Source organism: Nothobranchius furzeri, chromosome 14 (assembly GCF_043380555.1).
Source record: "Nothobranchius furzeri strain GRZ-AD chromosome 14, NfurGRZ-RIMD1, whole genome shotgun sequence".
NCBI lineage: Eukaryota > Metazoa > Chordata > Actinopteri > Cyprinodontiformes > Nothobranchiidae > Nothobranchius > Nothobranchius furzeri.
Genome location: NC_091754.1, coordinates 55,567,876 through 55,593,100, shown reverse-complemented (window position 1 = coordinate 55,593,100; position 25,225 = coordinate 55,567,876). Strand labels below are relative to the sequence as shown.

At 41.8% G+C, this 25,225-nt stretch overlaps 2 protein-coding genes across 6 annotated transcripts in view; one reads left to right on the top strand and one right to left on the bottom strand.

Moving 5' to 3' along the window:
* The window catches only part of LOC107381036 (vang-like protein 1), a 93,937-nt gene extending 90,502 nt beyond the window's left edge, over positions 1-3,435 (top strand). For all 5 annotated transcript variants that reach the window (XM_070544198.1, XM_015952515.3, XM_070544199.1 and 2 more), the window contains one exon: positions 24-3,435. In XM_070544198.1, the coding sequence (XP_070400299.1) occupies positions 24-284 (261 nt within the window). In that variant the 3' untranslated portion in view covers positions 285-3,435. The remainder of the gene's footprint in view (positions 1-23) is intronic.
* Positions 3,436-13,969: 10,534 nt separating this feature from the next.
* On the bottom strand, positions 13,970-24,249 carry LOC107381038 (calsequestrin-2). The gene is made up of 11 exons (XM_015952518.3): positions 23,836-24,249; positions 23,144-23,228; positions 22,941-23,041; positions 20,179-20,287; positions 18,455-18,528; positions 15,298-15,428; positions 15,170-15,215; positions 15,004-15,058; positions 14,807-14,907; positions 14,634-14,708; positions 13,970-14,556 (listed from the first exon to the last, which is right to left on the bottom strand). The coding sequence occupies exons 1-11, from the start codon at positions 24,076-24,078 to the stop codon at positions 14,350-14,352; spliced, it is 1,227 nt and encodes a 408-aa protein (XP_015808004.3). The 5' UTR covers positions 24,079-24,249; the 3' UTR covers positions 13,970-14,349.
* Between the last annotated feature and the right edge of the window lie 976 nt (positions 24,250-25,225).

Here is a 25,225-nt window from a genome sequence, read left to right as displayed (position 1 = left end):
TTTGTTCTTCTCCCCTCCTCCAGGCCTTCCTGGAGAGCTACCTGACGCCAGGCCCCACCCTGCAGTACAACCAGAACCACTGGATGGCCCGACGGTGGACGCTCATCAGCGAGGCGTCGGTCACCAGCGGCCTGAAGGACGGGACCATCTTTTTGCTCAAGTGCGTGGACTTCAGTCTGGTGGTGAGGTCCAAGAAGATCCCTTACATCCAAATGTCTGAGGAGTACATCGACCCCAAATCCCACAAGTTTGTCCTGCGACTACAGTCCGAGACCTCCGTGTAGGACGCTGCTCTCAATCCGCCACGTGCTCACTAATGTTTTCCTTTTGGGTTTGAAGTTTTTATTTGTTCTTTTTCGTGTTTTTATATATAAAAATATACAAATCTATATCACACACGTCAGAGTTTATTGGTATTTTGAACGAAAAGCTGTGGCAGGCGGGGTTTGGACGAGCGTTTCGTGTGCACATACTGTCGTTTTTGTTTTTTGTGTCTGCACAATCAGCCAAACGAGGCCCAAGTTACGTCACGCTTGGAGACACGGAGACCGTTTCCAGGAGACAGACAGATTGAAGGATGAGTCTGTGCCCACCCGTGAAGGGATTTTCACCCATTTTCAAGTGTTTTTGTCTAAAAGTTATAATTACCTGCTTCCAGATGGGCCTCTGTTTAAAATACAGGATTGCTGGGCTAAAGGCTAGTCAAAACACAACCAAAATCAAAGTTTTTCTTTACATTTTTACTTTTAAATTTCACATTAAAAGCTTATTTACACATAAAGTTCATCCTAACCGCTCAACAAGAATGATTTGTTCCATACTGAAACTTGAGTGTTCCTTCCTTTCGCTGCTATTCTGTTTTGTTGTGTTTTAGATGATGGAACATCTCCTCAGAACCGGTCCAGGTACCACTCAGGGTACCCGCGGGTCCTTAAAGAGTCTTAAAAAGTCTTAAATTTACTTTTCCAAATTTAAGGCCTTGAAAATCCTTAAAAATGACAAATAATCCTTAAATAAGTTTCCAGAGGTCTTAAATTACCAAAGACCCAATAAACTAGATCATTTTATTTCTATGACATTTTCGTGAATTTCAGTATTTTTTGTGTACGATGCTGGCGTAAGCGGAACCGTACACATTCAGTTGGTTGTGAAAGGGGACTAATTTTAGATGAGCATGTTAGCTGGTTAAGCTAGTGGGAGCTTGCGCCATGGAGAAGTGCAAGTTTAATGGTAACTGGATGGCTAATCCCATGTTCGCGACGTGGTTAGCACCGGTTCCAGGCAATAGCTGGAAATTATAGCATAAAATTAATTTAAAAAATCGCTTAAATTTGGATCTGGATCAAAAGGAGTCAGTTGAGGTGGTTTGGGCATCTGGTCATGATGCCTCCTGGACGCCTCCCTGGGGAGGTGTTTCGGGCATGTCCTGTCGGCAGGAGGCCCCCGGGTCAACCCAGGGCACGTTGGAGAGGTTACATCTCCAATCTGGTCCGGGAACACCTTGGGGTCCTGCCGGAGGAGCTGGTGGAGGTGGCCGGGGAGAGGACGGTCTGGTGCTCCCTAGTTGGGATGCTGCCCCCGCGACCCGGACCCGGTTAAGCGGAGGAAAACGACGACAAGCTTAAATTTGGTCAAAGTGGCCTTAAAAAAGGTCTTAAATAGTCATAAATTTGGCTCCCTTAAACCTGCAGATACCCTGACCATTAGAGACACGGGTTAACAGCAAAAACTGCAGCTCTGACCACACTTTGGGACTGATCCAATTACATAAGGGGTTCTGTTCAGATGTGAAGATCTTCAAAAACAAACAAAAAAAGTTCAGTTCGCTTTAAAAAAAAGTGTTTTTTTGCTCACCGCACCATGGTTAGAGAAAATCTAGAAGATTTTTTTGTGTCAAAACCATTAAATGTGTTGTTTTACCTGCAATGTTACAGCAGTAAAACAAAACTGTGCAAGAATAATGATTACTCAAACTGTCGTGTTTTTCTTTTAGACGCCAAATTTGCGTTTAAATTTAAAACTCGCACGAAAAGTCCTAAAAAAATTAGTAGAAAGCCGTAAAAATGTTAAATCCTCACCATCACTCAAAGTCTTGTTTTTTCAGCTCAGGAGACTGGAGCTGTTTTAGTAAAGCAGCAACACGTGTTTGTCTTGGCTCTGTTCAGACTAGCCGTTAGCTCATCACTCCTGCATGTCAAAAGGTAATTTCTCCAAGCTGAGGTTCTTCGAGAAGTTTTCTCCAACAGGATATGATCAGTTATACTTTATACACAGAAACGGGCTTCAGAATGGTGCAGAAAGTTTCTTAAGGTTCAGCTCAGCAGGAGAGGCTGAGCTCCTCCTGCTGAGGCTCGTGGCGTTACCACGGCAACCAGGAGGGCTAGCATTAGCCACCAACATGAGATGCTTTGAGTTGTTTGGGTGCATTTTTCTTCTCCAGGTGCCATAAAAGCAAAAACATCCCAGCTGTAGTTGAGGAGCACGGGATAAAACTGATACGGACACGTGCCCAAAGACATTTTGCCCCCTTTTTTTCACCTCTGCAGTTTAGTAATCCTCTCAGGGCTTTTGTGTCTGCTTCCGCGTCACCTGGAATAATACTAAAAAAACTACTGATTCACCAGATTTAGACACGCTGGGCCTCTGAGGTGTCTGCGTATAAAGCTAACGTCCATTCATACACCTTACCTCGTAGCCTCTGGGGGTGCTCCACATCCAAATTCTGCCTATGAAGGAAAAGATCTGGAGGCATACAGGGAGAAAAAGGGGAAATGTGGGATGAAAATGAGCATTATTGTGAATGAAGAGTGTAATGTCACATGATGTCGTCTCTCAGGGCTCACTGTTGCCACCATTCTTTATCATGATCAACAATTAGAGCTGCAGCAAGGTGGAACCTCCCTCCCAACTGGACTATCTGGTTTTCCTCACTTCACCTCCTTGGCTCGGAGACCATTCCTGCTTCGTTTGCATGATTTATTACATACATTTTTAAATAAAAATAAGCTAAATGACCCCATCAGCTCCATGGTGCCTGCTCTGGTAACTCACTTTTAAAAAATAAAAAAAATCTTTTGTCAGGTCATGGATCACAAAGTTAATTGTCCTCTGCTGCCCTCTGGTGGGTAAACATGTAACTGTCAGGTTATTTAATTTTTAAATGGTTTCTTTCTAAAAGAAAAATCAAAGATGAATTTAAAGAACATGTCGCTCAAATTTCAAAGACTTGTGCTTGATTTGGTTTTTCTACAAGCCCGATATGACTGTGCCTCCTGGTCGATTTGACATTTTTTTCTTACTCTGTATTTATGGAAACAAACACTGTTGCTGGGTTACAGGCCTCTGTCGCAGCTCGGAGTCTGGTGGGTGGATTTGTGATGAGGATGGATTGATTTTTGTAAGAAAAAATAAAAACTTTTTAGAAAGTTTGTAAAACTTTTGCATTAGTATCATTTAAGGTCATTTTTACCTCATCACCAAATGAATATTAAAGTAAAGAGGAAAATGCAGTTTTTGAGTCAATGTTTTATTAAAGAGCAAGTCACCCTCAAATCAACTAAACTAAATGAGTGTATAATTTATCTGTAGACACGTTCAGTCAATAACTCGGCACTTTAGTGCATCTTAGTTAAAATTTAAATAATCTGCCTAAAACTCAGCGATGCACCGTTGTCAGGCAAAAACTCAGCACTGCATTTGAATTTAAATCTGCCATCGCTATTGGCTAAGAGGTACACTATGATGTTCGATGGTACATTATGATGTCACAATGTTGTGAGTGTGTGTATTTGTTAGTGGCCCCGCCCTCTTGGTCTGCTAGGCAACAGCATTTGTTGCATTTTTCAAACAGGAAGTGGGAATTGAGTAAGAATCTGGCAGGGGGTGACTTGCTCTTTAAGATAAACATTCTATCCAGACCTGTGAAATAGCTTGTATTTGTATAGTGCCTTCTTAGAGTTGTACAACCCCCCAAGGTGCTTCACAACAGTCATTCACCCATTCACACACACTTTCACATGCTGGTGATGATGAGCTACAATCAGATTCAGATTTCAGATTTATTGGCCAAGTAAAAATTACATTTACAAGGAATTTGTCTTCGGTAGATGTTCGCTCTCTAAAACATACAACAACCATAATAAATGAGAATAAAAATACCTAAAAACACATAAGAACATGTATACCCACACACATGTTCATTTACGCACACACCTATATACATATATACATACCCACACACACACGCACGCACGCACACACACACACACATATCCATAAGCATACTGATTAAGTATTAAAAACTATAGTAAAAGGATGGTAAAATAATCTACAGATTCAGGAGAGAAATAGCTGAAGGAAAGAAACTGTTCTTGTGTCTGGTGGTTTTTGTGTACAGTGATCTATAGCGTCTGCCAGATGGGAGGAGATGGAAGAGAGTAGATGCAGGATGTGTGGCATCTTGGACAATATTCACTGCCTTTTTCCTGGTCCTGCTGATGTACAGTTCCTGGACAGAGGGCAGTTGGGCACCAATGATTTTTCCTGCTGTTTTAATTGTGAATGTAGCCACTGCTGCCCTAGGGCTCACTGACAGAGGCGAGGCTTGCCGTACGCTGGCACCACCAGTCCCTCCAACCACCACCAGGAGGCAAGGCGGGTTGCCCATGGACTCAGCAGCATCCAACAACCCGCTCTATCACCTGAGCCACTGCGGTCTCTTAACTGTGGTGAACTGCGTTATTTACACCATGAACACACGTAGCTGTGTTTTGTAAAACAATATCCTCTCTCGCCCAGCTAGGAAAAAACCCTGGGTACACACCATCTCGTTTTCAGTGAAATAATCAGGGCATTGTGAAGTACATTCGCAATGCCCTGCCGAGCCTGTAGGTGGCAGCACTTCCCAAAATAGTTTGCTCTTTGACAGAAAACATTATTTGGGTGTAAAATAAGGCCCAATCCCAATACTGCATGCCAGTTGTTTGTCCTACTTTTTTTAAACCTTTATTAACAACTTTCAAACAAACAAGCACTTGGCAAAATGTGGATCAAGGGTGCAAAAGGGTCGTGGTCAGCTTCCGCACTTGAGGACCGAGACACCTACGCACTCACACCCCTGGCCAGGAACACGCAATTGAAGGATGCAAAGGTGGAAGTGCGAGTATTGGGGCTGGGCCTTACTAGTTGGTGGGTATTAACCGTTCTTAATGTTGTCCTTCGCCTGTGGTCTTCTACATAGAGCAGTAACTGAGCTTGTAAAACAGGCAAGTCCAAACACACGTCACACATGTAAGGTGGGAGCACCAGTCGTCAAAGAGCGCATCTGCCACTACCACCCACCCACCCCCTTGGTCCGACAACAGCTGTCACACAGCGAATCGTGGATCTGCCAATGCCGAGTTTTCTAGGTTGAAAGATGACCAAATCATGGTAGAAGGACTTCCCTTTTCACCCAACAAGAAGCATCATTGTTGCTCTCCAACTCTGTGAAATCCAGCAAAGACTGATTGAAGACAGTGTCTCTTTTAAGTATTGACCTTGTCCTCCAACACAGTTACCCAGACACAAGTGTTCAGAGAATCAGCGTGTTTTTCCCACGATGTTTGGCAAGGCTTGGGTGCTTTCATTTGTTCTGTCCACACAAAATTGACCCTTTAAAGACTTTTCTAAGATATCATGTCAGTGGCATTACTGATCAACTCCAAAAGGTGCCCACAGTAACAGAGATGTAAAAAGATGGGACAATGGATGCTTGCTTTGTTGTTATACCCAACAAAGGCAGAGGTGAATGAAAGAAAACGTCTTCTCAAACTTTTCTTTTCCTTTGAATATTTTCTAGCAACTCTTCCGATTATAGAAATGTTCATTGTTTGCAACATCTGCTAATATCATTAGCCACTGAGTTACCACCAATCAGCAGTAGTTAATTACAAGTCCCATTCAGCAACTCTACCAGGCGAAGAGCTCAAGGCAGGTACTTGGTGTCTGACCCTGAAAACAAACTGACTCCTCACTTTCTGAGCCACGGGGCAGAGCAGCAATGTGTCAGAACTCATCTCTCTTCAATCCAAGAAGCTAAAATGAACTTTTTCTGTAAGGGTGGTTAGAATCAGACTGATGGTGGAGGGGTCATGGTTTGACCCAGCTAATGCAGGAGGTAGACTATTATCATGCTCAGCCTGTGTGGAAAAAAATTGTGACTGATTTTTTTTTTTTTTTTTCAAAAATAAGTCAAAAGAAAACCTGTGTTGCATCATATTTTGCCAACTTGTGTTTGCTATTAATGGTGCGTTACGTAGAAATGACGTAAAAATTACATCCTGTGATAAAATTTGGTTATTGCAACTAGTTGAATCAACTCTGGAGCTTTTTGCCGGTGTTGTGCCATAAATCGACTCGCTGCCAAAAAATGATTAGCCACTAAAGAAAGGAAAGGGGGAAAAAATCTAATCACTGGAGAATTGTTTATTTACATTTATACAACGTTTACATTCAATACAGGGCGCCATTTTACATTGTTTATTTATTTTTTAGTATCAAGGCTGTAACATAAAGAAAGCCAGTTCTTACCATAAACCATCTTTCAATCGCAAATATTGCAAAAAGGATTAATATATCCTCATTGTGAACGTTTAAGACAAATAGCAACACTTAAAACAACTTCCGAACTGGGAAAAACTAAGCTAATCATTTTTTGGCAGCGAGTCGATTTATGGCACAACACCGGCCGTAGTCAAATTACGATTGTCGGTGCAGCAGTGTTAGCTAGCGTTGCTGTCGATGACATAATGCTCCCTGGGTGTTTTTCAATGCCAAGGAACCTTGCCTTGATGTCTTGGCCCCGCCCCGGTTGCCTAGGAGATACATCATCGGAGCCGCCAAGCCGTTTTCCAATGTTCATATTCTACCGAGGCATGTGTTCTCCGTTTGTTAGCCGTTTAGCTAGCTGAGCGAGGGGAAATGTCTTGTAGCCTTGGTCAAAAATTACCCAGAGTATGCAGCGGTATTTTCAAAAGGACTGCAGATCAGAAGCTGGTAGCTACTTCGGGGGCTAATTTCAAGTTTAAACATGAGTCAGCTAATTTAAAATGTTTTTTTTTAATCCAAATAAGTTATCTATGGTTGGGTAGTTGCTTAGTAGTTGCAGCTTTGTTGGCTAGCAGGTAGCAACTCACTTACATAGTTAATTAAATAAACATAAACACAATTTCCACCTTTCAGTTCTTTTTAAAACACAGAAAAGGTTTAATTACCTGCAATGTTTTGTTTGTGACTACAAACATCCTCAGAGCTGACGCTGATGGTGGCGTCACTTCCTTCTCCATTTATCCGCGGGCAGCAGAGGACGTTGTCGCCCTCTGCTGCCCGCTCTCCTCTCTCCGATGATGCAGTCCCATGCACGATCCAATGAGTAAACTCCATCGTCTCAGTTCATGGTCCCACATCCACGTCTCCTTATCTCTATGGCTTCTTTTATCCATATTTAGTATTTTTGTTGTTCGGTGTTTATGATCCTTGTGTTGTCCCAGTCCATTACATGGTTTTCTCTTATGCAGTGATCTGTTACGGCTGACTTCTTTATTGTACTTTCTGCTTCTTCTTTTGCTGCTCTTGTGTGTTTTCGACTTGCCTCTTTCTCGCACTCCTTTCTATGTTCTATTGTTCGTGTGTTGAGTTGGCGTCCGGTTTCTCCTATGTATGCTTTACTGCAGAGTTTGCATGGGATTTCGTAAACGACTCCACATTTAAGTCCAGATGGTATTTTATCTTTTGGGTGCACTAGTCTGTTTCTAACTGTTGTGTATGGTTTTGTTGGTGTGTTTATGTTGTGTTTTTTCATTGTTGCTCTTACTTTTTCTGTTATGCCTTTGATGTATGGTAGGGTTATCACTGGTTTTGGTTCTTGCCTTTTGGGATTTCTAGTACTTTGCTTTGGTTGTTCTTTTCTTTCTGTTGTTGTTTGTTGTTTTCCTTTGTTTATTGCCCATGTCGGGTATCCGCAGGTCTTTAAAGTGTGTTGCATGTGTTTGTCCTCTTGTTTACGGTCTCGCAAGGCCAGGCGCCTTGACATTGAGAAACACACTATGTTTCAGCAATTATTTGCACACTTGTGTACCAGGCACTCGAAGCGTTCCTCCAAGTGCACTTCATAGAAGACCGTAGGGCGCAGTGCGAGTATAGGGATTGGGCCCAACTCTGTGCCGCACTTGGTGTGAAAGAGGTTTTTCGTGCTCACCCACTCTTTGTGCGCCAGCTGTTGCACGTTCGGCACCTGACTGATGGGCGGAGTGAACGATATATGGTACATTGATGTGGATAGTTGTTCCTCTTGCTGTGTCAGCTGTTGTGTGGTAGTGTTGCCTGGAGAGCAGATTTCAGATCAGAAAGCTGTGTTGCCTGTTTGCTTGTATTTTAATTTGTATTCTACATTTCCTTTGTATTTTACTTATTACCTGTTTATTTATTTATTTGTTAGTGATAATTACTTGCTTGGGCTATTTTGTCCACTATCAAACTCTGTTTGTTGAAGCATTGCATGTGTTTTTGTCCTCTTAGCTCTTTCAGAATCAGGGCGTACATTGCTGTTTTTATTCACGTCACTCATAAAGTCTGAGACAGCTCGCAATTTATGGGGTTGAGCTAAAAATGTAATGATTTATTTCAGCATATGGGATTCTCTCTCTCTCTCTCTCTCTCTCTCTCTCTCTCTCTCTCTCTCTCTCTCTCTCTCCTCTCTCTCACTTGACCAGGGATACCCCCAGAAAAATTTGATAAGGGTGGCCTGATGAGGCTAAAGAAAATTTTGGGGTGGCACTCCAAAAGGGTCCTTGTGGTAACTCTGGGAGAGTTTAGCCTGTGGTGATGCACTGAGTTGCTCCTTTATTCTTATTTAATAAAAAAAAACAATATGTATCCAAAACACTTAACTCAAATTACTTGAAATGTTATTTCAGATTTTATTTTAGAATTAAATTGTTTTAGTTTAATTTACCTGTTGCTAAAACTATGATGATATAAGCATTTTTTAAAATGGTGAGCAGCCAGGGGCGTGGCCAGGGAGTGGCCTGGGGTAGCACATGCCACCCTTGGAATATGATTGGTCACCCCAGGTGTCACCACACCAAATTGCCTTTAAATAAGCTTTTCACATTGCACAAAAGGCTTGAAGTAAAACAAAAAAACCTAACCACTGGTGCCACATATGCACAAAGTAGTGCCTCACCTGGGCCACCCCATTTTAATAGATCTGGACTAGGGTTGTCACAGTATGAAAATTTAAGCTCACGGTTATTGTGACCAAAATTATCACGGTTTTCGGTATTATCGCGGTATTTTTTAAACGGTGTTGCATATGTTCAGAAAGCATTGATAGTCCTGTTCTACACAAACTGAAATAGTTCTGAAAAGGTTTAATATTGTTTATTAAACCTGAAATAACACAAAGCCTTAGCAAAAGTGCAACTTTTCACAAGTAAAGGAACAAATAGCTTATTTTTCTGGAACATGTTACAGTAGTCAGTGCAGGTTTAAATTATACAAATCCAAACATTCAAAACATAAACAATATGTAAACAAATGAAAGAAACACCACTTGTTTTCTCATATACTTGTTTTCTTCATTATCAAAATGAAAATCTAAAACTCCAGTCCACACTTGACTTGAGCGCTGTACAAGTCAACCTTAAAAAATATGTATTTAAAATAAATATCCACTTTAAACAAATTACTAAAATAACTACTACACTATGTAATCAAATCCAAATGTTCAAGTATAAATGGCATTGAATAAGTAAACAAATCAATGACAAGGAACTAATTGTATATTTCTCTTCATCATCAACAAATAAGATGCTTCATCCAGCAACAGGGTGTCCGTGACACGGTGTAAATGCTGCCAGAGGACGCTGCGGCTGCAGTATATAGTGACTCGTTGCATTCTCCCTCAGCCAAAAGTCCTCGCGTCATGCATTTAAGCTAAAATGCTAATGTTAACTTACCTTGCACTGGCTGTAGAGACGTGGGTGATGGTCACGCAGATGTGCCATTAGATTCGAAGTGTTACCTTTTGCAGACACTTGTTTCCTGCACGTTCTGCAAACGGGATAGCAGTCTTCTATTAACTGTCCCTCAGCATTTTTCAGAAATCCAAAATATGCCCATACTTCCGATTTAGTCTTTTTTGAGGGCTGATGGATGTCCTGGGCGCTGCCGTCTCCTCCTTCGGCCATTATTTCAGCTTCAAAGTTTTGGTGCCGTTGCAAACTAAAAAGTGCGTGTGCTCGCCGCGGGAACTTCAGCTGAAGCGACGGTGGCTGGTAAGGGTCACCGCGCCAAAACCGCGGCCACGGTAAACCCACCGAGATAATTTAGTTTTTTAAAAACTGGATGGTTATCTTTATTGTCAACTTTTTTACCGGGGTTTACCGCTATACCGGTTACCGTGACAACCCTAATCTGGACACGCCACTGTGAGCAGCAGAAAAATGTATAATTTCAAAAACAATTTAGATTAATTACTCATTAATTGTGTAATTTTATATTGGGTTTTACATTAACGTCTTGAATAAATTAAATGAATTTATGATTTGATATATTAATACTTTTCTTTCCTGTGGGGGCACCAATTTTCAGGAAGGGCCACCCCTTGGGAGCACCACTGCACATGACACAAAAATGTCATTTTTATCTTGAAGAAATACAAAAGTTTCAAATCTAAAGTGTAAATTAACGCTACATGACAAGTAAACAATGGAAATTACTAGTTTGAAACAGTTTCTTATAAAACCACCATTTTTTTAACTAAGAAATCATAACATTTATAGTGAAGACCTACAGCACACAATAGAGTCGATGTCTAGAAGTGAGTGGGCAGATTCAGAAATTTTCTCTAAGTTGGACCAATTGCTGGTGATTAAATCATTGTGGGGCTGCACAGCGGTGCAGTGGTTAGCACTGTTTCCTTGCAGAAATAAGGTCCTGGGTTCAAATTCCAACCTGGGTCTTTCTGCAAGGAGTTTGCATGTTCTTCCTGTGCGTGCGTGAGTTCCCTCCGGGTTTTCCAGCTTCCTCTCATGGTCCAGAAACATGACTGTCACGTTGACTGGTCTCTCTAACTTGTCCTTAGGTGTGTGTTTGGACGCACTTGGGTGTCACACGCACAGGAAGTCGTCCCCTTTCTCCCATTCTAACTGTTGAGTTCATCAGCTTTTCCCTGTGTACTACTGACTTCTTGTCTGGCTCCAGCCTCCACAACATCCTCCTCTGTCCCTGAGCATTAGGTGTCCTGCCTGCAGTGTGACATGCCCGGACTGAATATCCCCGTTTTGGTGGCTTCTTCGTTGTCATGGAGCTCCGTGGTAATTGGCTCATCGTCAGCCTGTCCGAGCTGTGCAGCCAGGGCCTTGTGGGTAAATGAGTGTCGGTGTCCGACCCTGAAAACCAACCGCCTCCTCCCTCCCTGAGCCACGGGGCACGGCGGCGGCCTGTCGGAACTCATCTGTTCTCGCCTCAATCCCCCTCCCCTCCGTGTGACAGCAGGCTAGGGAGGAAAAGGATGGATAGAAGGGGAAATGAGGAACATTTGCATCTAAATGGAATGTTTTCCTCCCTTCATTTCTCCCTTTCCATTTGTCCTGTAATGACTTGGTTACATGCAGATGGAGTTGTGAGGGGACGTCCCTCGGCTTCTTGCTGCTGTGGGGTTGAGCAGGAACTGACTCCGGTGTGTTATGTGCTGTTTTAAATTCTATTTCTTAAATCGCAAACACCCACAGTGTTACGTTTTTATTCTTCCTCCCTATGGAGGAGAAAGTCTGCGTCTTTGCTTTCCGTACAGTGATGCAAAACCTCATCGCAGCAGGCAGCCTTTCACCTAAAAAAAGACTACAGAACATTTCAACACCTGTCATTCAAAGGTCATTTAGAATTATTTTATCACATAAATATAACACCAGCACAAATGCGCAGCTTGTCAGATGTTCCAAGTCTGAGTTAGTAGTTTTCAAGCAGAAAAAAGGTCGATCGCTGCGGTAAAGTTTGGATTTGGTCTGTTTTACATCGAGTGCGGTACGGACGCGGTCTGGTTTCCGAACAGCGGACTGTCATTCACACCGACTGCAGTTCCTGTGCTGAACTTCTCCAGACATTAGAAGATATACCTGTGAAAATAACGTAAACTATCATCCACAGCTGACTAATAATAAAACTAAAGATGGCAAAAAAATAAATTAAAAAAAAGCGACAGGCTTTATTTAGAAATAAACTGGATGTACTTTACTGAAACACGTCTCACTTCCTATCTGGCCCATGTCATTTTGTTTTTACTTCATGACGACCTGTGTGCAGTGTCCAGAAAAATAAATGTTATGCCGAAACTTTCCAGAGATCCACGTCCAGATCCACTCTGCACCATAACCGGTGTGGATGTTCCGACTGGACTCAATCATTTTTGATTAATGTGGAAGCCGTGCTGAAACCGGACCACATCTGTTCCGCAGTCTAGTCTCCTGTGATCAGATGACTTCTGGTAACTTGGTGTCTTGTTCATAGGTGATGGAGCATGGATAAAACCTTTGTCTGGTCTGATTAGGATGGTCCAGTTTGTCGCAGGGAAAAAGGATCTGAGCTAAAAGGCAAATCCTCAGAGCTAAGAGAACTGGATCCAACATTAAAGAGACTAAAACAAACCTTTTCTGTTGGGGGGTTAGAATCAGACTTTGGTGGTGGAGGAGTCATGGTTTGGGCCTCCTTAGAGAGATGGATGGATGGATGGATGGATGGATGGATGGATTAAAGACTAAGTTCCATAGTTGTTACTGTCATGAGCCGGGGTGAGTACTCCTCATTCTCCTTAACATCTTTGAGTCTCTTGCCAGGAGAGGGAGTGCCCAGGTGTTCCTGATCAGCAATCAGCGGGGTGGTTCCTACTTAAGGTGGATGGAGGACACAATTCAACGCCGGAAGATTGCCTCAGCTTGGCAGTACCCAGCCACTCGTGTCTACTCTAGGATCTCTAGGATAATATATATTCGTGAAGTGTTTTTGTTTTACTCTAGGGTTTTTGGAACCTTTTGGAATTTTTACTAAATCCTCCAGGAGCTGACTCAGGATTCTTTGTCTCCTTCAGGATTCCAGTTTTTGCCTCTGGCCACTGCGCTCTAGGATACTCACCTCAGGACTCCAGGATTTGGATGCTCAGACCCGCCTGGACCTACTCACCGTTCTCCATAAACACGTTCTCTCCCTAAATAAACTATTTTATTTTTTACCCCCATCCTTGGTCTGTGTTGTGTTCTGCATGTCTCGGGTTAGGCGCCTTCCCCCAAACATGACAGTGACACACACAGGTGTGGTGAAAATTGTCCTTTGCATTTGACCCATCCCAGTGGGGAGTAGTGAGCTGCAGCAGTGGTTGCGCTCGGGAACTATTTGGTGGTTTAACCACCCAATCTAACACCTAAAGCTGAGTGTAAAGTAGGGAGGCTTTGGGTCCAACTTTTATAAAGCCTTTGGCATGACTCGACTGGGATTTGAACTCCCATTCCCAGGGCGGACACTCTACCACTAGGTCACTGAGCTGGATGAAAAGTTGGATGGATGGATGCTGGATGGATAAAGGGTTGGATGGATGGGTAAATGCGTCCACAGTTGAATCTGACAAGGCAAAGCTTGGTAGCTTTCGGTCCTGTACCTCAGCAATGTTTTATATCCCCAGAACTGTCTGGACAGAAATCCTTTAAAGCCTCCTTCTCCTCTGAGATCTCCACCACCATTATGAGGTGTAGCATCACTAAATTATTTACCAGTGTTTAATAATTCAGTATGAAAATGCTCATTGACAGATGAATCCATTTCTTTTTAATCAATCACATCTGTTGTATTAATGTATTGCACCACTGTGATTAATCAGTGTCTCCATTTTGTTTCAGTGGGAGTCAGTGGTTGGCACAAATACCAGGATGCAATTCAAGCCTTAACATTTATTTTACTTCCAAACTGAACACGATGACCCAACAGTTCTTTTCAGCTTTGTGGAAGGTTACAGCTTCTTGCTTTGGTACAAAGGTCCAGTTTCATCATGATGCTGCTCCATCGTTGCCTCCGAGTTAAAGGAACAAATCCTTGGTCAGTAGAGGAGAATAACAGCTTCAGGCGCTAAGCGGATAAATGAGACCACAATTCTCCGGACATTACATGAATCTTCTAAAACAGCCATCTATTCTAGCTTGAATTTTTTAAATAACTACATCCACACCTTTAAACATTTAAGAAAGGTTTCAGCTGTTTATTTATCTAAACGATTCTGTCTTTAACTCACATCTGAACCACTAGATTACTAAGCAAGATGGTTTAATCATCGCCGTCATCTTCTTCATCTGTGTCTGGATTTTCATCGCTCTCCTCGAGGATGTAGTGGTCATTTTCTGGGTCATCGGCAAACTCGTCGTCATCTTCTGTGTTCACTCTCCCCGACAAGACATCCTCGATCCAGTCCTCCAGGTCCTCCGCCGTGGGCAGGTCCTCGTCATTTGACATGTCCAACCAAACACTGTCAGCCTGTAACACAGCGCCATGAAAGAAAACGTTCTAAGATCAGCTACCTGAGGATAATCCACTCCGTGATCCTCACTTACATCAGTGACATTGACCACACCTATCTGTGGTCTAAACAGGTCCACCTTGAAGGTTTTCTCCCAGTAAGTGGTCAACTGTGGGGAAAAGACAAGACTCTCATGTAAAAAGGTCTTCTTGTGAAACATAAAGACTGTTCTGGTGTGTGGAATCATAAGAGAAGGTGAGGCAGAACCAAGGGGAAGTCGTCAGGATCGATCCAGACGATGCTGAGATATGGGTTGTTGGTGTTGTCTCTGGCAACATCTTTCAGGATCTCCAGAAACTCGTACCCATCTGCATAAAACCGAGAAGAACCATCTCATCTGGGCTCAAGCCAAAACTGGTCAAAACATCTCAAACAACAGAAAGTTAAGTTTTGAAAATCCAGACCTGGATCTTCTTCCTCAGCAAAGGCAACAATGTGTATTCCATCCATATCGTCCTCCTAGAGATCAAAAACAGACGTATTTATGCTGCAGAAGAACTTTGAATGAACGATCTTTTTTTTTTTTTTGCATCAGATGTTTTTTATCTGCTTCCAAAGGAAATGACTTACCCAAACCTCGAACATGTTCTCAGCCCGGAGTTTCCTCAGTGTAGCCCTGTAACCATCACTGTGTCGGTAACTTCCATTTAAATGAATGTTCTAGTAAATCTAAGGTCCCATTAATAAGTCAGCCTAACCTCCTGTGTTGGTGGACAAACTCGACAATGTCCATCTCTGTCAATGGTCTTCCTGGCAGAATGGCTGGCTCCTCCATGAACGGCTCGTAAAAGTTTACTTCATTCATCTTTAGGGAAAGATGTTTCGCCACCTATAACCATGTGACAACGCAATCCCTATCACTGGATGTCATTCTAATTCATTATTGTTTCATTAAAACTAATATCAAGCGTAGCACCCTTTACCGTTGCCATGCCTACTGGAGTGCATTATACTCTCTTAGCACTCCTGAGTCTCTAAATATTTTCTCATTCAGCATGCTTACGCAACTGAAGCCGCTTCCAAAAGACACACTGTGGCAGCATATCAGGTACCACTGCCGCCATGGTGTATCTTTTAAATGCACAGTGGCGGCATGACGAGGCGGGAATATAACGCTTGTTAGTAATATTACCAAAATTCTGACAGAAGATCACTTTTTCGCCCAACAGAGGGTGATGCTGTGATCACCGGTGGAATGTCCGCCAAGCCCCAGCCGGCAAGCTGAGATGGCAAACTGGAGTGATGCAGTGATGTTGGAGCTGAAGTACTAATCACCATGACAGTTTATGGGGAGTTTGAAGGATGGTCACCTTTTGGAGCAGCTTATGAAAATAACCTAAGAAGCGTGACTTCAATCAAGATAAAAAAAACAAGTTACGTTCAAGCTAAAAAGGCAATTGGAAAAACGCGTCAACAGAGTGAAGACCACCCCCTTCGTGCCACCATTGCGACATCTTTGTTGAAAAACACAATCGCGCCACCACAGGCTGACTACTTATGAACTTTCCGGAACTGCGCTGCTCTGGGTGGCTGCATGTTGGAGTAGCTCTGTTGACTATATGTAAGTTTAGCCTTTTTTTGGACATTTTTTCTTCTAGTTTATCAAGAAAAACGGTATTTTTTTTGGCATTTTACTTTTCTGTTTCTGGTGCTGTGAAGCTTGGAGGATTTTTACCGCAATTTTTTCACTTTTTGAGCATTTGTTATGATGCGTAACCATGGTAACAAGCTGGTTTACAATCGGGAGCAGCTGATGAACATTGGGAAGGCTGAAATAATACCTCAACTGAAGCCACAAATCCCAAAAGAGCTAAAACGCAAGAAGCGTGGATGCAGAGCGTGAGCAAAATGGAGACAGAGAAAGAGGAAATTCAACCCATCTCTTCCATCGATCATAATGGGCATTGATAAATCAGGTGCTGGTCAGCATCAGAAGCAGGGACCTGAAAAGGCTCAACAGCCTAACAAAAAAGACTGGTTCTGTTCTGGGGACGACTGTGGAACCACTGGAGGAGATAATGCAAAGAAGGATTCTCCAGAGAATCAAGAAATTTATGGACAACTCTGAGCATTCTCTTCACAAGACTGTCCGACAACGGAAGAGTGTCTTCAGTCAGAGGATTCTTCAGTTTGGCTGCAACACTGACCGCTACTGGAGATCCTTCCTGCCAACAGCCATTGTAATATACAACAACTCTTTGATGACTTGATTATTATAATCATTCTGAGCTACTACAGCAATCAATTTCCCTCTGGGATTAATGAAGTATTTTTGAATTGAATTGAATTGAATTGAATTGAATTGAATTGAATTGAATCGAATGACCAAAGGCTCCCTGATGCTGCCTCTGTTTTGTGGCAAAGTGGCACGGTTGATTTTTGAAAAAGGCTTCAGGATAACTATTCACATTTCATAAGAGCAAGTAAGCCTGATTTATACTGTGTTGTGACGGAGACACGACAAGCCATGCATTGAGGCAAGGGCTCTATGGCAGGCCCACAGAGGGTGATGGAGACAGTAGAAAGTGACAAAAACCACAAGTCTGTGATCAGTCAGGACACTGATTCCTTTAAAATCGCTAACAGCACTGCCATTTCCCCATCAAAAAGATAAGTGCTGAAGATATCTAGCAGCAGAGCTTAACGGAGAGCGTCTGGCAGAAAAAAGTCTGAAGATATGAACGTTTATACACCCAAAGATATGCAGCAAACTTTCAATTTGTGATAGTCTTGACAGGAAACGTGGGTTTGGAAGTGACGACTGCTTGAAGAGGTGGAGGAAAATGAGGGACAAATGTGTCTGTGTTAAAAAGACTGACATACATAAACACAACATAAACACAAATAAACGATAGAGAACACACTATCGTGGACTAGAGATGTGACTGCAGTGGTGGCAGCAGCCCTCCCCCCCAAGAAAAGCACTACACCCTCTATTGTCCAGGTGGGGAACACTCCCCAGTCATCAGACAAGTCCCAAAGGAAAGGTCTTCATCATTGTGTGCATTCGACTTCGCATTCCAGCTGACGGAGAAGTCTAAATAGTTAAAATAAAATAGCTTCCCGTTTGCAGTTCACTCCTGCGTTTCTGGGTCCTAGCGTCAATCCTTACACTTAATAAATCCTTTATGAGGATTTTTGCTGTGACTTTTACATGTGTAGCTCTTAGCAGCATTTATTAGCTTAACGTAGAGCGATGTTATGTTGCTACTGTCTTAAAACAAGGCTAAGCTAACCTTTTACGCAAATGTTAGCTAATATTTGGCTAGTAGCCTGCAATAAAACTAGGCCTATCTTTGGCCTAACATTGAGGAAAATTGGCAAACATTTGTCATGAACTCCGTTTGTTTGAAAATGTACATTTGAAATGATGCTATTGCACATAGCCTACATTTGTTAGTTACTTTAGCATGACTAGTTATTTTCCGAGATCCTAGAATTTATTTTTCCAGCATCTCAAAAATCCCTTGTTTTCTATTGCTTTCCGTATAATTTTAAAGGTTCGGACAAGTCCTGATAAATTAGCAAAAAAAAGCTCTGTTTCTCATTCTAAATTGTATTCAACACCCATTTCTGCCTGTGACACAATGTTAAAAAGGTTCATTTTAAAAAAACGTCGTAAAAACCCTTGGAAGGAACTTGTCCTTTTTGCAGGATTCATTCATGTTTGTGTTTCCTAATCTCACTTTTAAATGATTTTAGGCAAAATTCAGATTTATAAAAAAAATATAAAAAATGATCCAAATGAGTGAAAAGTAACAACTCTTTTGGTATGAACCGGTTGGTGAAAGATGTCAAGTCACAAAATAAAAACTAAAATCGAATCTGAAGAGTCTTACGCATGTTTATACTTACTGACTTATCAAATGTAGCAAAAAACTTGATGTAGGGTTGAAATCTCTCCGAGGCCTCCTGAAAAGCTTGGAAGTCTGAGAATGCAAGCGACAGAGAGAAGGATGGCAATCTGAAGAGGAAACGATAGAAACTAAACACACAGTAAAGCGAAAGTTCAATATTCTGGTCACATTCTGGTTTATGGTGTATGATGAGAAAAGCTGGCTGTAAAATTCATTATCTTCATTCAATTTCCCAGGATCACGGATCCACGAGTGACCAACAGATGTGGAAAGAGTACTAAAATTTCTTACCTAAGTACGAGTACCAATATTTTGATCATTTTTTACTCAAGTACAAGTAAAAGTACTTGCCTAAATTTTTACTCACGTAAAAGTAAAAAGTATCGTAAATAAAATGTACTCAAAGTAAAAGTTACTTGGTTACATTTTTGTCAGCATAAGGATGACTACATCTAAGTAGTGCAAAATCACAACGCCAGTTCACAATTCACTCGTGTGTGCGCGCACACACACACACACACACACACACACACACACACACACACACACACACACACGTCATGACTAATGTAACTACATTGAACTGCTTTTGTAATACTTTAATCTCTTATTCTGGAGTCAAATTAGGAAACAAGCTAAATCATTGCATATCTGTGGCATCAAGGAGCATCTTCTGAGTTCAAACAGGGATGGAGCACAATGTTTACACCTGAACAGCATCAGGATGTTTTAACTCTCAGAGGCCTGCAGGTCTTCTGTTTTATGAGCAAAGCGCTGAGAATCCGCTTGTTATGGGCGCTAAACGTTATTTTGCTGCTGCCGTGCAGAGCGGTAGAGAAACACATGTCAAGAATTCTGATGATGTCACACCGGTGCGTGAAGGTACGGGTTCCAACCCACAGGAGAGGAGGGAGAGAGGAGGTAAACAGCGAGTGGATCACAGGGACTGAACTGATGTTTTTGAGCAAAGCTGCGGTAAAAATGGCTGTTTGTCCTCATTATCCAAAGTGTACCCCCCCCCACTCCCACCCCACCCCCACCCACCCAACGGTTTAGACGCGGCGCTCATGCAGGTGTCTCTTTCTGTTCCAACACTGCTACACGCAGTATTTTTAATTTATTAAGCCTAAAATGTACTTTTACTCAGAAACGGAAATTATTTAAAATGTAGCGAATTACAATTCTTTTTTTTAAAACGTTCTCAAGTAAAAGTAAAAGTACAGATTTTAAAAATGACTTAAAAAGTATAAATACACATAAAAGCTACTCAGTTACAGTAACGTGAGTAAATGTAATTTGTTACTTTCCACCTCTGGTGACCAAGACTCCCTTAATACACTTTTATACGTTTGTAAAGAGCTCCTGGCTCTGCTCCCAACAAGGTTACCACCAAGGACCAGCCTACTGGACTCAGATGATGTCATAATGAAATTTTGTGCCGCCGTCATACCAAATCAGATAGCTTCTTCCGTGCTGTACTTTATCCTCTTTTCTTTAGCTTTTTATAGTTCACTAAGAATAACTATAATTGCAGTTTGACCCATTACATGGAGCGCCGGAGGCTATTTAAAGTGTCTCGTGAGACGGAGTGAAAGTGGAATGAGGTTTCTGTTCACCAGACATTGGTGGTGATGTAACATCATCTCAGGAGGAAGATTTAGGAGTGGGGTTTTAACCCAACATTCATTTGTGTGTGTGAGAGAAGGAGTTGGAAACACCAACATGAGTCTTCCCCTTTGAAGTAGCCGATGAGGCGGATGTCTTCCTCCATCCTCTCAAAGGCTCTCAGCTCCATGGCGTTGTTGATTATTTCCACCGGGTCCTCCAGCACCTAAAAGTGAATTTGCATGTTTCATTTTCAGTGAACTAAAGTTGTCTCTTTGCACATTAGAGCTGCTTGGAGGCAAAAGTAAAGAGGAAGTGTTGAGATTAAAGTAAACTTTTAAAGGCAAAAAGTGCAAAATGTTTAGGATTTTTGCTCTAAAATAAAAAATAAACTAAAAATACCCACAATGTCTTGCGTTAAATTAACTATGGTAATGTTTTAGGTTTTATTTTTTATGTGAAAGACTCTTATTCTGAAGGATCAACGGAAGCTCTTATAGTTTCACAATGCTGCAAAAGCAAAAACAGCACATCTTATTAATAACTTATTTTTTCTTACAGCTACCTCTTTACTTTTTAATTAGCTGTTTGCTAGCTTGCTAACAGCTAGTAGCTGTTTGCTAGCTTGCTAACAGCTAGTAGCTGTTCTACATAGTCTCTTCAGCTGTTCATAGATTGTTTTTGTGACATAAATGTTAGGACTGTTTTATGTGTTTAAAAACTAAAAAAGAGTGGAGATTGTACTTTAAGATGGACATAAAGTAGAACCTATTTTGACAAGCTAGCATGTCGTACTTATCTTACTTTACTCAAAAATAATCCAGGAGTTTTAAGGAGATTTTTAACTTAATTAAAGATGCAAACATTTTTACTTAACAGATATTCCACCCCTAAGGGGAAATGAGTCTGTTGTCCTATTCCCCAGAGTTAGAAAAGTGCAAAAAGGCATTTGTAACCAGCGTAGTCATCATTCCCCTAATTCTGTATGCATTAGCTTAGCATAAACAAATGAATGGTAACAGCTAGCATTTAGTGTAAAAAAAAAAGTCATAAAATTTCTCAATATCTATCCAAATTTTTCTTGGTGACATCGGTATCGAAAGAAAATCAAAATAATAAGTAACACGAAGATATTGCAGGAGTCCATTTAGAATTAGAACTACATGAAGACATTGCACCGCCAAAAGCCTCTGTGTAAAGCCGGGCGTACACTGCGACTTTTTCACTTTTTTGAGCCGATTTTCTACTCATGCGAGAATCCACAAGATCGGGGCGAGTTTTGCGCTGAGCGTCGTGTAGTGTACGGGGGGTTACGAGAGGCGATTAACACCACGCGACCAGCTACCGATCAGCAGTCGTGAGCTCGCACGGACTTCTGGCGTGTTTAATATTTTGCTCGTCCCTCGTGAGGGTATCGCACTGTTGAAGTGGTGCTGCGAGCAGCTGCGACCCAAAAAGTATCAGAACCACTCACGGCACATGCGCAATCCTGCATCAACGCCGCTCACCTGCTATTTCCCTAATAACACACGTCGTTGGTTTTATTTCTACACATTTTTTTACTCACAAGGATTGTCAACAAAGCGTGTTTGTCGTGTTCATGTCAAACTAAACTGATCACAAAACACAGATTTACTTTCTTTATTTCGTTTTCCTCATCCAACCCCATAAATCCCTGTGTGTCCTCCTGCAGCACTCCCGAAGGACAACAGGCAAAACAAAAAAGTCTGACGTGTTGTGTAAAAACTGCTATTTTTAGCATATTTTTATGTCCGGCATGTTGCTACCAGACGTACAGTGTGAGCAGTCGGGTCGCATCCAAGAACTGGGTCGTACAGTGTGAGCACATGACTCGTGAGATCTGCCCTGCGATGAAGTCGTACAGTTTGAGCTGAAGCTGAGTGCTACGAGTGAAAAAGTCGCACAGTGTACGCCCGGCTTAAGGCACAAGGACTTGACACCGCAGCCCCAAAAGATACATCATCTGCCATGTACTCTGGCATATTTAGTGCAAATTGTCATGCTAAAACTGTTCCTGGTATAGGCCTAGTAGCCATGCATATGTATTTACAGAAGTAGGTATCTGATTTTAAGTACAATTGTACGTCGCTTTGCATAAAAGCATCTGCCAAAAAAAAAAAACAATAAACATATGTAATTGAAATGCTAGCTGTTACCATTCACTTACATTGTTAATGCTAAGCTAAAGCAAACAGAATAATCCCAGACCAGGAAAATGAATGGGCTGGTAGCAAAATGATTTTCCCCACTTTTCTAACTCTAGGGGAAATAGCATCACTTTGGGGTGGAATATACTTTAAAGTAGGGCGGCACAATATTAGGAAAACTATATGCGATAACTGTGTCTAATATTGCGATGACGATTTTACTCAGGAACAAAAATAATCAAAAACAAAGAAATTTAAAAAAATGAAAATATCATAAAAAAGAGAAAAGCAAAAGATGTGAGGAAAGGGAAAAAGAAAATGAACAAGAAAAGGCAATCAGTGGATCCCGGGAAAAGCTGAATCAGCAGAAAGAGCAGAACAAAGCTAACTCAGGTGTTTGCTAACCATTAAATTAAGGGCCGACCGCCTCGGGGGCGAGCATCTAACCTATGAGAACCCACCCAGTTGGCCAAATGGGTGAAGAGCTCTGTTTGATTTGTTTAAAATAAGCATCGTGCTTCCGTTTGATTGACAGAATGCATTATGTGTAGCAAACATTTGAGCCGACCATTCATTCCGATATTTATCTGTTGTTTGCGATATGCATATTGTGCATGCTGATATCGCGATAACGATATATTTGCGATATATTGTGCAGCCCTACTTTAAAGATGTTTTTGGTGAACAAAAAGTGGAAATTTTGTTCCTTACATCCAAAAGAAATTCCACCAGCGTGTCTGATGAGAGCTCCCCGTCAAACTCGATGATCCGGTCGTCCTTAAACACGTACAAGCTGCCCACCTCTTCCAAACCTGGCCAGACAACAGCAACGCTCCCTGTTAGACCTCACTGATCGACTGGAAACATTTTAAATGGTCAAAAAACAGCAACATTTGTCTCATGAAAGAACAAACCAAGTTTCTGTGCTACTTTGGCGTCCCTCTGGGCGTCCACCATCCCAAAACCAATGTCTTTGTTCTCCAGGACTTGAGCTGTGAGCTGGGGGGTTCACAACAAATAAATCAACATACTAACAATTTTACATGTCAGAAATGGGTTTTTCTGCAGTTTAAAACAAAAATCTGTAAAAGCTGTGGGTCAGATTACGAGTTTTACCAGAAGGGGGAAGCTTACTTTATGTACCTCACTTATACTATTTAAAAATCTCAAGAGAACTCAGAATGTTGCCAAGAGTGGATAAAAATGCTAAGATGCAGGGCCATGAAGTGAAAGTAATTTTGAACAGTTTTGAGAACACGCTATAATTACCAGAATGACCCAGAAACAGTCCCTGGATAGAGGACATCATGGGATCAAAACCAGTGTGTGCAGGTAGATCAGTCAGTGAGAGTCTTCATCTTAAACACTTAGAGGATGAGTATGGTTTCTGCATCTGACAGAATTGAATCTGTTCCAGCTCATTCTGTCTCTACATCTCTGATCTGAGATGAGTGATGGCATGTTGCCGGCAGGTTTAAGTGGAAATGTAGCAGGAGAGTTAAGGGTACGAATCATGGAGCACCCTGTGCATTTGGCCGGTTTTCCCGTAAAGAACACCAGCCATGGTCTAGATGTTTGCTCTAACCTGACTTCTCTGAGTTCTCACCTCCAGCACCAGCTCAGTCATCTGGAAGCGCTTCTGCAGACCCTTACTGGCTGGCACGGGTTCGTGGTAGAATAGGCACAGCAGGTCGTACCTCCTCAGGGCCTTCTTGTAGTTGCGCTCGTTGATGTCCAGGACCCTGTCCTTCCCGTCAAAGTTAGGGAACTCCAGACCTTCCTCTGCTCTGCTGAGGAGCACCAAACTGAGGCTGAGGCCAGACAGAAGGTAGAGCCAGGTGTGCTGCATCGTTGCTCCGCTGTGGAGGAGTTTGTGCACAATTAAAAATAAAATTGTGCAAGTCCAAACTTTTAACACAGACAGTGATGAAAGACTTCCACAGACGTGATCTCTGTTCTCAAGTTCCACAACTTTTTCTGCTTCTTCACATCTCTCCCTCTCCTCTCGTCCTTTATCTCCTCCTCTTGCATCATCCAAATATCAGGAGGGTTTTACTCCTCCTCCCTCAAACTCAAAGGAGGACATTTAGAAGAATATTCATTCAGCAGACGTTCCAAATCGAGAAATTAAAAAATGTCACTGTTTATAAAGATGATGTTGCTATGGGGAGATGTAGTTACAAATATTACCTTTTGAAAAAAATGCATGCCTGTGATTTCCATGCATTTCCTATATATATATATATATATATATATATATATATATATATATATATATAGGAAATGCATGGAAATCACAGGCAAATGCATGGAAATCACAGGCATATATATATATATATATATATATATGGCTGTGCAGTGGTTAGAGCTGTTGCCTTGCAGCAAATAGGTCCTGGGTTTGCTTTTGCATGGTCTCCCTGTGCATACGTGGGTTCTCTCCGGGTCCTCCGGCTTCCTCCCACAGTCCAAAAACATGACTGTTAGGTTGATTGGTCTGTCTAAATTGTCTTTAGGTGTGAGTGTGTGTGTGCGTGATTGTTTATCCTGAGTGTCTCTGTGCTGCCCTGCGATGGACTGGCTCTCTGTCCAGGGTGTACCCCGCCTGATTGCCCATCAGTCCCCCCCCCCCCCCCCCCCACACACACACATAATAGTGATGTTATTAATGGTGGTGATAGTGATTAACATTTTCTTCCAACGTCCACATACTTTTCTTTCTTTTATAATTTAGCTATTCTGATGTAGCTTTAGTTTATCACACATTATTGTCAAATAAGGTAAATTTGTCTATTTGTAAATATTTTTCACATATACATTGTACTTTATACAGTTTGCATTCGTTTTCTTTTTATATACCGCTGCTGTTACACCTACGTTGTTGCACTGAAGGACATTACATAAATTTTCTGTTCAAATTTTCTTGCTTCAGTAAGATAAAATGACTGAAGTAATGCTTAGTGACTCAAGAATAAATTGATATTTTAGTACACGTTTTC